Raw genomic sequence first — 13,145 nt, forward strand, 5'->3', positions numbered from 1 at the left:
GTATCCCAATGGTATTTGATTCTATGCTCTTCAAATCACTAGCTAGATCGATTCCTATGTTATTAGAACAAATCGCCATAATCAATTCCCATGTTATCGAAAATGTATTCGATTCCATTTTACACTCACGACCAACGTCAATTCCAATGCAGTCCCAATAGGGATCGATGCCATCGGCTACATTTTTGACCACTATCGATTCGCATTTGTTATCCCCATAGGAATCGATCCGAATTTTTAATTTAACCTTGAATCGATTTCCTCAGCACGTGACTTGGGTGAGGCGGGCGCGTGGCTGCGTGTGGAGTTAATGGCGATGTCGAAACTCTACAAACTTGGCCTACTCTTCCCCTTCATCCTGCCTCTCCTCCTCCACCACCTTGTCACGTGCAGCAGCCACGGTGAGCAGAGCCCGAAGTGGTCGATAAATCGGGTGCCAGGTTGTGATTGTGTGGAGAGTGGTGGTGCAGTGGTTAGCGCACTGTGTAAGTGTGAGTGGGGAGTGGTGGTACAGTGGTTAGCGCACTGTGTGAGTGTGGAGTGGTGGTGCAGTGGTTAGCGCACTGTGTGTGTGTGGGGAGTGGTGGTGCAGTGGATAGCGCACTGTGTGTGTGTGAGTGGGGAGTGGTGGTGCAGTGGTTAGCGCACTGTGTGTGAGTGTGTGGGGAGTGGTGGTGCAGTGGTTAGCGCACTGTGTGTGAGTGTGTGGGGAGTGGTGGTGCAGTGGTTAGCGCACTGTGAGTGTGTGGGGAGTGGTGGTGCAGTGGTTAGCGCACTGTGTGTGGGGAGTGGTGGTGCAGTGGTTAACGCACTGTGTGTGTGTGGGGAGTGGTGGTGCAGTGGTTAACGCACTGTGTGGGTGTGAGTGGGGAGTGGTGGTGCAGTGGTTAACGCACTGTGTGTGTGGAGTGGTGGTGCAGTGGTTAGCACACTGTGTGTGTAAGTGTGTGGGGAGTGGTGGTGCAGTGGTTAACGCACTGTGTGTGAGTGAGGAGTGGTGGTGCAGTGGTTAGCGCACTCTTGAGTGTTTTTTCTCCATCTGCCCAGCTCCGCTGTTCCCACTGAATGTTCGTTTGGAGTCTCGAGACCTCCTGGCGACCCTTTGCTGGGACCCCGTTGAAGCGGCTCCCAGTGGGGATGGAGGGGATAGACCCCCACTTGTTGATCCTTTAACCATCAACTCGACCACCACGACCACGACCAACTCAACGTTCCTGAATGTTACATACAGAGTTCAGAGCAAACTGTGAGATGCTCACTCACTCAGCCACTCACTCACCAACCCACTCACCCACTCACTAACCCACTCACTTACCCACTCACTCACCAACCCACTCACCCACTCACCAACCCACTCACTCACTCACCAACTCACTCACTCAGCCACTCACTCACCAACCCACTCACTCACCCACTCACTCACCAACCCACTCACCCACTCACTCACCAACCAACTTACCCACTCACCCACTCACTCACCAACCCACTCACCCACCCACTCACTCACCAACCCACTCATCCACCAACCCACTCACACACACACACGTCTCTCTCACCCACTGGCTCCTCACCACCCTCACCACTCCTCCCTGTGTCTCTGTCTGCGCAGCTTCAGACGAGCCCGCTGGCAGACCGTCTGCGCTGCAACAACGGAGACACGGTGCGACGTCTCCTCGGCGCTGGACGATCCCGGTGACCGCTACCTCCTCCGTGTGAGATTCTCCTTCTCATCCTCGCCGTCACGATCCTCACCCTGGGTCGCGGTTGTGGTCCTGCCCTTGATGGAAAGTGAGTGGCACGAGATTGTACATATGCCTGTGTCTCTGTGTGTGTGTCTCTCTGTGTCTCTGTGTGTGTGTCTCTCTCTGTGTCTCTGTGTGTGTGTCTCTCTGTGTCTCTCTCTCTCTGTGTCTCTGTGTGTGTGTGTCTCTCTGTGTCTCTCTTTGTCCGTGTCTGTCTGGTGCTCACTAACAGCACTTGCCCCAACGGTATTTTTCAGGCTACACGGAGGATCTTTGTCATCTTTGTCTGTGTGTGTCGCTGTGTATGTCTGTGACTCTTTCTGCCTGTGTGTGTGTCTTCGGCTCACAAGGGGAGATCACACAAACTCCACTCACTCTGTAGGACAGGGGGAGATCACACAAACTCCACTCACTCACTCTGTAGCACAGGGGGAGATCACACAAACTCCACTCACTCACTCTGTAGGACAGGGGGAGATCACACAAACTCCACTCACTCACTCTGTAGCACAGGGGGAGATCACACAAACTCCACTCACTCACTCTGTAGGACAGGGGGAGATCACACAAACTCCACTCACTCTGTAGGACAGGGGGAGATCACACAAACTCCACTCACACACTCTGTAGAACAGGGGGAGATCACACAAACTCCACACACTCTGTAGGACAGGGGGAGATCACACAAACTCCACTCACACACTCTGTAGGACAGGGGGAGATCACACAAACTGCACTCACTCACTCACTCTGTAGGACAGGGAGAGATCACACAAACATCCCTCGCCATGACCCCCCCTCTCCCGTGTCTCAGCTGTGCTCAGCGCTCCGTCGTTCACCCTGAGGCTCGACAAACTGACGCGGGGGGAGGAGGAGGAGGAGGAGGGCGATGGTGGTGAGGATGAGGATGAGGAGTGCGGTGTTGTGGGTGACGATGAAGACAACGACGATGATGGCTACAGCGACAACGACGACGGCGATGACGATGACCGTGACGGCGGTGACGATGACCGCCGTGATGACGGTGGTCCTGGGGTGGCTGGGGAGTTGGAGGCGGTGGTCGACGGAGAGCCGGAGGTGCGGAAGCTGTCGTTGTTGGTCTCCGTCGGGCGGGGGTGGAGGGCGCTGGTGTCGCACGACGTGAAGTTCCACCATCAGGTTGACATTTCGACAAGAGGCGGCGTTCAACTCACGGTGAGAGATTGCGGGAGTTGTGACGGGGGTCGGGAGGTTGTGGCGGGAGATGTGCGTGGTTGAGTGGGTGGGTGGCGATGCTGCTACTGATGATGATGATACTACCAATGACACTACTACTGATGATGCTACTACTACTGATGATGATGCTGTTGCTGCTACTACTACTGCTGCTACTACTGATGATGATGATGCTTACTGCCAGGAGCGCTTCATCGGATGCCGGTACCAACACCGAATGATGCTTCTGCCGGGACGCGAGGATGAGTACTGTGTCCGCGTGAGAATGGTAGCCGACTTGCCACGGTGGAAGGCAGGGGAGTGGTCTCCACTGTCGTGTGTCTCCGTCCCTCCACCACACAGCACCGTGGGTGAGTGGGTGGCTGGGTGAATGAGTGAGAGGTATTTTTGTGCGTGTGAAGTGGGTCTCTGTGTGAGTAGTCTTGTGGATCTCTATGAGTGGTCTATGGGTCTCTGTGTGAGTAGTCTTGTGGGTCTCTGAGTGGTCTATGGGACTCTGCGTGAGTAGTCTATGAGTTTCTATGAGTAGTCTATGGATTTCGATTTAAAGCTTTCGTGACTGCAAGGATTCATCTTTGGTTCTTTCGGTAAAGTCACCACGTAGAATGAGAATAAAATAAATTGATAAAATAAAATAACACAATAATATTCTCACGACGTTTCGGCCACAACACAAGCGGCCTTCATCAGGTGAAGGGACGAGACTGTCTGGAGGACAGCGCTGGAGCGAACACGAGGACAGCGCTGGAGCGAACACAGCCACGCTCAGACCAGCGCTGTCCTCCAGACAGTCTCGTCCCTTCACCTGATGATGGCCGCTTGTGTTGTGGCCGATACGTCGTAAGAATATTATTGTGTTATTTTATCAATTTATTATTTTATTCTCATTCTACGTGACTTTATCGAAATTACCAAAGAAGATAGTCTATGGGTCTCTATGAGTACTCTATGGATCTCTGCGTAAATAGTCTTGTCGGTCTATAAGTCGTCTATGGGACTCTGCGTGAGTAGTCTATGGGTCTCTATGAGTAGTCTATGGGTCTCTGTGAGTAGTCTATGGGTGTCTGTGTGAGTAGTTTATGGCTCTCTATGAGTAGTCTATGGGTCTCTATGAGTAGTCTATGGGTCTCTATGAGTAGTCTATGGGTCTCTGTGTTGTCTTCCCACCCAGCCCCTCGTGTGGGTGTCGACACGGACGGCCAGGTCACGGCGGTGGTCGGCCAGAAGGTGGCGCTGCTGCGCTGCGTTCTGTGGGGTGCGGCCGTGGTGGTGGTGCAGGCCAACTGGCTGAAGGCCTCCCGTGGCAACGTCTGGGCGGGGGCCAATTTGGCCGCACTCAGCCCGCTGCACGGCACGGCGTACTCCAACTCGTCCCTCGCGGGCCGACTGCGGTTCCGCGTTGGGGGGCCTCCCGGCGACGTCTCGCTGGAGCTGCTGGACGTGCGGGCTGGCGACGGGGGCCTCTTCCTCTGCCACGTGGCCACCTTCCCCCACGACAACTTCGAGGGGAGGGTCAACCTCTCTGTCATCGGTGAGGATTGACACTGCCCCACGCAGAGACCCATAGACTCATCATGCAGAGACCCATAGACTACTCACGCAGACACCCATAGACTACTCACACAGAAACCCATAGACTACTCACACAGACACCCATAGACTACTCACACAGACACCCATAGACTACTCACACAGACACCCATAGACTACTCACACGGACACCCATAGACTACTCACACAGAGATCCATAGACTACTCACACAGACACCCATAGACTACTCACACAGAGACCCATAGACTACTCACACAGACACCCATAGACTACTCACACAGACACCCATAGACTACTCACACAGAGACCCATAGACTCACACAGACACCCATAGACTACTCACACAGACACCCATAGACTACTCACACAGAGACCCATAGACTACTCACACAGACACCCATAGACTACTCACACAGAGACCCATAGACTACTCACACAGACACCCATAGACTACTCACACAGACACCCATAGACTACTCACACAGAGACCCATAGACTCACACAGACACCCATAGAATACTCACACAGACACCCATAGACTACTCACACAGAGACCCATAGACTACTCACACAGACACCCATAGACTACTCACACAGAGACCCATAGACTACTCACACAGAGACCCATAGACTCACACAGAGACCCATAGACTACTCACACAGACACCCATAGACTACTCACTCAGAGACCCATAGACTCACACAGAGACCCATAGACTACTCACACAGAGACCCATAGAATACTCACACAGAGACCCATAGACTCATCACACAGAGACCCATAGACTACTCACACAGAGACCCATGGACTACTCACACAGACACCCATAGAATATTTACACAGAGACCCATAGACTACTCACACAGACACCCATAGACTACTCACACAGACACCCATGGACTACTCACAAAGAGACCCATAGACTACTTACACAGAGACCCATAGACTACTCACACAGACACTCATAGACTACTCACACAGAGACCCATAGATTACTCACACAGAGACCCATAGACTCATCACACAGACACCCATAGACTACTCACACAGAGACCCATAGACTCATCACACAGAGACCCATAGACTCACACTGAGACCGATAGACTACTCACACAGACACCCATAGACTACTCACACAGTCACCCATAGACTACTCACACAGAGACCCATAGACTCATCACACAGACACCCATAGACTACTCACACAGAGACCCATAGACTCATCACACAGAGACCCATAGACTCACACAGAGACCCATAGACTCACACAGAGACCCATAGTCTACTCACACAGAGACCCATAGACTCACACAGACACCCATAGACTACTCACACAGAGACCCATGGACTCATCACACAGACACCATAGACTACTCACTCAGAGACCCATAGACTACTCACACAGAGACCCATAGACTCATCACACAGACACCCATAGACTACTCACACAGAGACCCATAGACTCATCACACAGACACTCATAGACTACTCACACAGAGACCCATAGACTCATCACACAGAGACCCATAGACTACTCACACAGAGACCCATAGACTCCTCACACAGACACCCATAGACTACTCACACAGACACCCATAGACTACTCACACAGAGACCCATAGACTACTTACACAGAGACCCATAGACTACTCACACAGACACCCATAGACTACTCACACAGACACCCATAGACTACTCACACAGAGACCCATAGACTACTCACACAGAGACCCATAGACTCATCACACAGACACCCATAGACTACTCACACAGAGACCCATAGACTCATCACACAGACACCCATAGACTACTCACACAGACACCCATAGACTACTCACACAGAGACCCATAGACTACTCACAGAGAGACCCATAGACTCACACAGAAACCCATAGACTCATCACACAGCCACCCATAGACTACTCACACAGAGACCCATAGACTCACACAGAGACCTATAGACTCATCACACCGAGACCCATAGACTACTCACACAGAGACCCATAGACTCACATGGAGACCCAAAGCTCATTATCTTCTGCAGATGTAGATGCCACTGGTTCTTCACGCTCTGCAGATGTAGATGCCACTGGTTCTTCACGTTCTGCAGATGTAGATGCCACTGGTTCTTCACGCTCTGGAGATGTAGATGCCACTGGTTCTTCACGTTCTACAGATGTAGATGCCGCTGGTTCTTCACGCTCTGCAGATGTAGATGCCGCTGATTCTTCACGTTCTGCAGATGTAGATGCCACTGGTTCTTCACGCTCTGCAGATGTAGATGCCACTGGTTCTTCACGTTCTGCAGATGTAGATGCCACTGGTTCTTCACGTTCTGCAGATGTAGATCCCACTGGTTCTTCACGCTCTGCAGATGTAGATGCCACTGGTTCTTCACGTTCTGCAGATGTAGATGCCACTGGTTCTTCACGTTCTGCAGATGGAGATGCCACTGGTTATTGACGTTCTCTTCACGTTCTGCAGATGTAGATGCCACTGGTTCTTCACGCTCTGCAGATGTAGATGCCACTGGTTCTTCACGCTCTGCAGATGTAGATGCACTGGTTCTTCACGTTCAGCAGATGTAGATGCCACTGGTTCTTTACGTGCTACAGATGTAGATGCCACTGGTTCTTCACGTTCTGCAGATGTAGATGCCACTGGTTCTTCACGTTCTGCAGATGTAGATCCCACTGGTTCTTCACGCTCTGCAGATGTAGATGCCACTGGTTCTTCACGTTCTGCAGATGTAGATGCCACTGGTTCTTCACGTTCTGCAGATGGAGATGCCACTGGTTATTGACGTTCTCTTCACGTTCTGCAGATGTAGATGCCACTGGTTCTTCACGCTCTGCAGATGTAGATGCCACTGGTTCTTCACGCTCTGCAGATGTAGATGCCACTGGTTCTTCACGTTCAGCAGATGTAGATGCCACTGGTTCTTTACGTGCTACAGATGTACATGTCACTGTTTTTTCGTATTCTGTTGATATTAATGTCACTGGTTCTTCTCGTTTTGCAGATGTAGATGCCACTGGTTCTTCACCTTTTGGAGATGTAGATGCCACTGGTTCTTCACCTTCTGGAGATGTAGATGCCACTGGTTCTTCACGTTCTACAGATGTAGATGCCACTGGTTCTTCACGCTCTGCAGATGTAGATGCCACTGGTTCTTCACGTTCTACAGATGTAAATGCCACTGGTTCTTCACGTTCTACAGATGTAGATGCCACCACCGCCGTCTGTTGCACGCCGGTTGAACTCACGACTTTCGGTCCGAACAGGCAACTGGACACACGAACAGGTTTGTTCGCATCTCTGAATGTTGCATGTGTGTGTGTCCGTGTACGTGTGTGTGTGTGTGTGTGCGTGTACGTGTGGGTGTGTGTGTGTGGGTGTGTGTGTGTCCGTGGACGTGTGTGTGTGTTGGTTTGTGTGTGTTGGTGCGTGTGTGCGTGTCCGTGTGTGTGTCCGTGTGTGTGTGCATGCATGTCTGTTCGTGTGTGTGTGTGCGTGTGCGTGTCTGTCCGTGTGCGTGTGCATGCATGTGTGTGTGCGTGTGTGTGCGTGTGTGTCCGTGTGCGTGTGTGTGCGTGTGTGTGTGTTCGTGTGTGTGTGTTGGTGCGTGTGTGTACGTGTGTGTGTGTTGGTGCGTGTGTGCGTGTCCGTGTGTGTGTGCATGCATGTCTGTTCGTGTGTGTGTGCGTGTCTGTCCGTGTGCGTGTGCATGCATGTGTGTGTGTGTGCGTGTGTGTCCGTGTGTGCGTGTGTGTTCGTGTGTGTGTGTCCGTGTGTGTGTTCGTGTGCATGTGTGTGTGTGTGTGTCCATGTGCATGTGTGTGTATTGCGTGTGTGTGTGTCCCTGTTCTGGCCACCCATCCCCTCGTTTGTCACAATCACGGCCTTCACAGCTGCTGATACTCGCTAACAGCACCCGCCCTGACAGTCCGCCAGGGCCTTCATGGGGGAACTTTGTCTCCGTCCGTCCCTCCGTCTCGCTCCCTCGACCCGCAACGCCCGGGTGCGAGCGCCGCGAGCCTCAAAGCGCACCTAGCCTGGCGCGTGTGGTCATCGCGGCGGTTGTTGTCGTCGTGCTACGGCGGCACGCTGACGCCACGCGGGGGACCGTTTGGCCACGCAGAGAATTCTGCGGCGGCAGCGGCGGCGGGCCGGGCCAGCTGGGCCGCTCCGGCCGCGATCCTCGCCGTGTCCCTCGCCCTGGTGGCCACGCTGCTGCTGCTCTACCGCCACCGCCGTCAGGGTCAGCGTCGTCACGAGCCCTGGGGCCCCTCGTGAGTCGCTCGCTTCTCTCGGACGTCGGGCGGACGTCGGCGGTGCCCGCGGGGTCGTCTGTGTGACGACCTGCCGCTGTGCCCCCCCCCCACCACTACCCCCCCACCCCCCCACTACCCACATGCGTGCAGGGAGGATCCCCCCACGCTCCCCAAGGCACCGCAGAGAAACGCGGCGGGCGACCGTGGCTCCGTGAGTGGCACACCGCCAGGACACAGAGGCCCAGTCCATCCGTGTCTCTCTCCGTATTCTGTGTAGTGTGTAGTGTAGTGTATAGTAGTGTAGTGTATAGTAGTGTAGTGTATAGTGTAGTATATAGTAGTGTAGTGTATATACAGAGACACAGTTAGACTCGACCTAAAGCTTTCGTGACTGCAGGAATTCATTTTCTTTGGGTCTTTCGGTAAAGTTGTGCCCACTTTGTTTATGACCCTTGGACTACACCCAACTTTAAAACTTTAAAACAGCCTGCTGCTTCAGCGGCTTTCATCCCCCTCTTTTCTCCTCCTGATGACGATTGCCAAAATAATACCCACAGACTCACCACACAGAGACCCATAGACTCACCACACAGAGACCCACAGACTCACCACACAGAGACCCATAGACTCACCACACAGAGACCCACAGACTCACCGCACAGAGACCCATAGACTCACCACACAGAGACCCACAGACTCACACAGAGACCGACAGACTCACCACACAGAGACCCACAGACTCACCACACAGAGACCCATAGACTCACCACACAGAGAGACCCACAGACTCACCACACAGAGACCCATAGACTCACCACACAGAGACCCACAGACTCACCACACAGAGACCCATAGACTCACCACACAGAGACCCACAGACTCACACAGAGACCCACAGACTCACCACACAGAGACCCACAGACTCACCACACAGAGACCCATAGACTCACCACACAGAGAGACCCACAGACTCACCACACAGAGACCCACAGACTCACCACACAGCGACCCACAGACTCACCACACAGAGACGCATAGACTCACCACACAGAGACCCACAGACTCACCATACAGAGACCCACAGACTCACCACACACAGAGACCCACAGACTCACCACACAGAGACCCATAGACTCACCACACAGAGACCCACAGACTCACCATACAGAGACCCACAGACTCACCACACACAGAGACCCACAGATTCACCACACACTGTGCGTGTTGTGGGGATGCTCCGTGTGTAGTTGCTAACGCTAGAGAGTGGCAACAAGGCGGATGAAGGGCTGCACGAGTTGCCACCGCAGCCTCAGCACCAAGACAGCGGAGCTGGAAGCTACGACTACGCGGTGAGGAGGGGTGGGTGGTGAGTGAGCGGTGAGCGAGCGGTGAGCGGTGAGCGAGCGAGCGGTGAGCGGTGAGCGAGCGAGCGGTGAGCGAGTGTCCGCCCACATCACCGATGCTCCTGCTTAGGCTGAGTGAGCGATCCGCTTCTGGCCACCCCAGGGGGGGGGTGGGTGGGGTCGGTCACCGTCTCTCTAATTTATTCCGACCCCCGCAGGTTTTCAAAGACGAAGATGACGACGAGGCGAGGGAGGAAGATTTTTGAGAAGCGGCTCGGGGTGGGGGGGGGAGGAGCGAGAGTGCTTCACCTTGCCGTGCTCCACCTTGCCGTGCTCCACCTTGCCGCGCCCCATCTTGCCGTGGTTGCCGGGGCAACGCCGGGGCTTGTCGCTTCGCGAGCGGGTGAACCCCCCCCGAAAGAACCAAGAAGATTTGTTGTTGTTGTTTGATCCCAACTGAATTTCGATTTAAAGCTTTCATGACTGCAATGATTCATCTTGTTTGGTTCTTTCGGTAAAGTCACGTAGAATGAGAATAAAATAATAAATTGATAAAATAAAATAACAATAATATTCTCACGACGTTTCGGCCACAACACATCGGACCTGGATCTTGTGTTTATTCAGGATTTTGGAGATCTTTTTAGTGACCCCTGCAATGTAGGGTAAGGTGATGGTTCAACACAGTACATAAAATCCGTGATTTAGTTCCATCTGTAAAAGATGCTGTTCCAGACATACAGTACCCGGGCGTTTACAAACTAAAGTGCCTCTGTGGTAGTAGCTACATTGGAGAAACCAAAAGACATATCTCGGACCGCATCCGCGAACATAAAGCAGACTTGAAACACGGTAGGACGAACTCCTCTGCCGTGGCAGATCACTGTTATAATTCAGTGGGCTCACATGACATTGACTTCTCCAAGACGGAGGTTCTTTGCAAACCAACCGGCTACCATGAGAGATTCGTTCATGAGGCCATTCACATATACAAGCACAGAGACAATTTCAACCGAGAAGATGGATTCAGGCTTAGTAACCACTGGAAAGATGTTTTAAATCATTTCTGTTCTTAATTAATTGTATTTTTACGATGACCTTCAGACCGCAGCTCTTTCGCCAGCATTGCCTCTTAATTCCTCTCACACCACGGTTAATGGTATAGTTTTACAACATGGAGTATACTAGGGCCTCGCAGCTGTCTCTCTCCCCCTCCTCTGTTCCGACCATGGACGAACTCGTCCGTCTGAACGGGGCCCGTAGCTATCCGTGGTGCTGAAATTTGAGGGTAAGAATCCACCCATTTTTTCGCCATATAGCATTGTGATATATAACGACTTATTGTTGGTAGCTTAGCTGATTGGAGAATATAGAGTTTATTGATAACATGAAGGTAATTTATATTTTAGTTTTTATTGGTTCACTATATAGTACTGTGAATAGCTCAGATGTGTAGTCATTTCTGTGACCAGTCACTAGCTAATCACTCAGTTATTTCAATGCTAAATTCGCCTAGTTATTTCAATGCTAAATTCTCCTGTTTGATTTGTACTAAGTGCCTCGGTGAATGTGTATGCTCTGACTTTAACGTAGCTATTTCTGTAGCAGCTACAAGCTAATCACTCAGCTATTTCAATGCTAAATTCTATGCTAATTCCATTGTCAAGGGGTGCCTCTGCGGATGTGTATGCCTTAACTTAGCTATTTCAATGCTAAATTCTATGCTAATTCCTTTAACAATGGGTGCCTCTGCGGATGTGTATGCTTTAACTTTTAACATAGCTATTTCTGTGACCAGCCACAAGCTAATCATTCAGCCATTTCAATGCTAAATTATATGCTAATTCCTTTGTCAAGGCGCTTTGTTCCTCTCACACAGCTTAAAGGCCGTGATCTGAACGTGGCTCTTTCACTCCAGCGCTGTCCTACCAGACAGTCTCGCCCCTTCACCTGATGAAGGCCGCTTGTGTTGTGGCCGAAACGTCGTGAGAATATTATTGTGTTATTTTATTTTATCAATTTATTATTTTATTCTCATTCTACGTGACTTTACCGAAAGAACCAAAGAAGATGATCCCAACTGAGCGATGTTTTTCAGCATTGGGGGATATTTGCCTCGTGCCGGTTACAATCGGTGCCCCGAGTTTGGTTTTTCACTTTTTTTTGGGGGTGGGAATTTTGTTTTACGAGCTCTCTGTTACCGGACGCAGTTTTTTGTTATTTTATTTTAGTCTTCGCGACGGTCTCTCACCTCCCAGCGCTTTCCCCCGGCGTTGGTGTGCCGCTGGACGGGAGGCGACTGGGCGTGGTGCCAGGGAGCCAGGTGAGAGGGGGGTGGGGGGGTGGGGGGAGAATTTAAATTCGCCTTCGCGTGGCCGGGGGTCAACGAGCGGCGAAATCGGCACGGTCCGTCACGACGTCCGGCACCGAGAGGGAGTTCCGCGTGTTTATATTATTGTTTTACCGGGGCGACAAGCGGCGTCACGATGGCGCGTACAACGCCGTGAGCCTTCGTGCGCCACGTCAGCGTCCCGGTTTTTTTATTTCTCCCTGAACCCGGCCAGTTTCATCGGCCGCTCCCACGATGCCGCGGCACTTTCGTAGTTTGACGCTGTTGGTTTTCGGCGAGCCGATATCAGCCGGGTTAGATTGTGTGAATGAATAAATGCACAAATGTGGCTGTCGCCTGACGAAGCTGGTTGTTGTGATTGCTGGCGAAATGTCACGGTGTCCAGAGTGCAAATGTTGTTGCTTGGCTCGCTAACCCACCAGTGTGATGTGCTAGTGTACTACACTACACACTACACTATGCATTACACTATGCACTACACTATATATACTACACTATACTGTACACTACACTATACACTACACTATACATTACACTATACACTACACTATACACTACACTATACAATACACTGTACACTACACACTACACTATACACTACTATACACTACACGATACACTACACTATACACTACACCAGTGGTTCTTAACCTTGTTGGAGGTACCGA

General features: G+C 51.8%; 1 protein-coding gene across 3 annotated transcripts; it reads left to right on the forward strand.

Moving 5' to 3' along the window:
- Positions 1-259: 259 nt before the first annotated feature.
- Positions 260-12,817, forward strand: LOC142911142 (uncharacterized). 3 transcript variants are annotated; one of them, XM_076060228.1, is made up of 11 exons: positions 260-401; positions 1,048-1,246; positions 1,610-1,788; positions 2,557-2,936; positions 3,142-3,307; positions 4,129-4,488; positions 7,533-7,814; positions 8,457-8,802; positions 8,935-8,995; positions 10,032-10,133; positions 10,346-12,817. In XM_076060228.1, exons 1-11 carry the CDS (start codon positions 311-313, stop codon positions 10,391-10,393), a joined length of 2,214 nt encoding a protein of 737 aa, XP_075916343.1. In that variant the 5' UTR covers positions 260-310; the 3' UTR covers positions 10,394-12,817. The 3 variants fall into 3 exon arrangements, with proteins under 3 accessions (XP_075916343.1, XP_075916344.1, XP_075916345.1); XM_076060229.1 differs by having other exon boundaries at positions 8,652-8,802; XM_076060230.1 differs by having other exon boundaries at positions 7,731-7,814.
- Positions 12,818-13,145: the final 328 nt, after the last annotated feature.

This window comes from Petromyzon marinus, unplaced genomic scaffold, assembly GCF_048934315.1.
Source record: "Petromyzon marinus isolate PM22_M1 ecotype Great Lakes invasive population unplaced genomic scaffold, UKy_Petmar_22M1.pri1.0 PM_G_Scaffold_17, whole genome shotgun sequence".
Classification (NCBI taxonomy): Eukaryota; Metazoa; Chordata; class Hyperoartia; order Petromyzontiformes; family Petromyzontidae; genus Petromyzon; species Petromyzon marinus.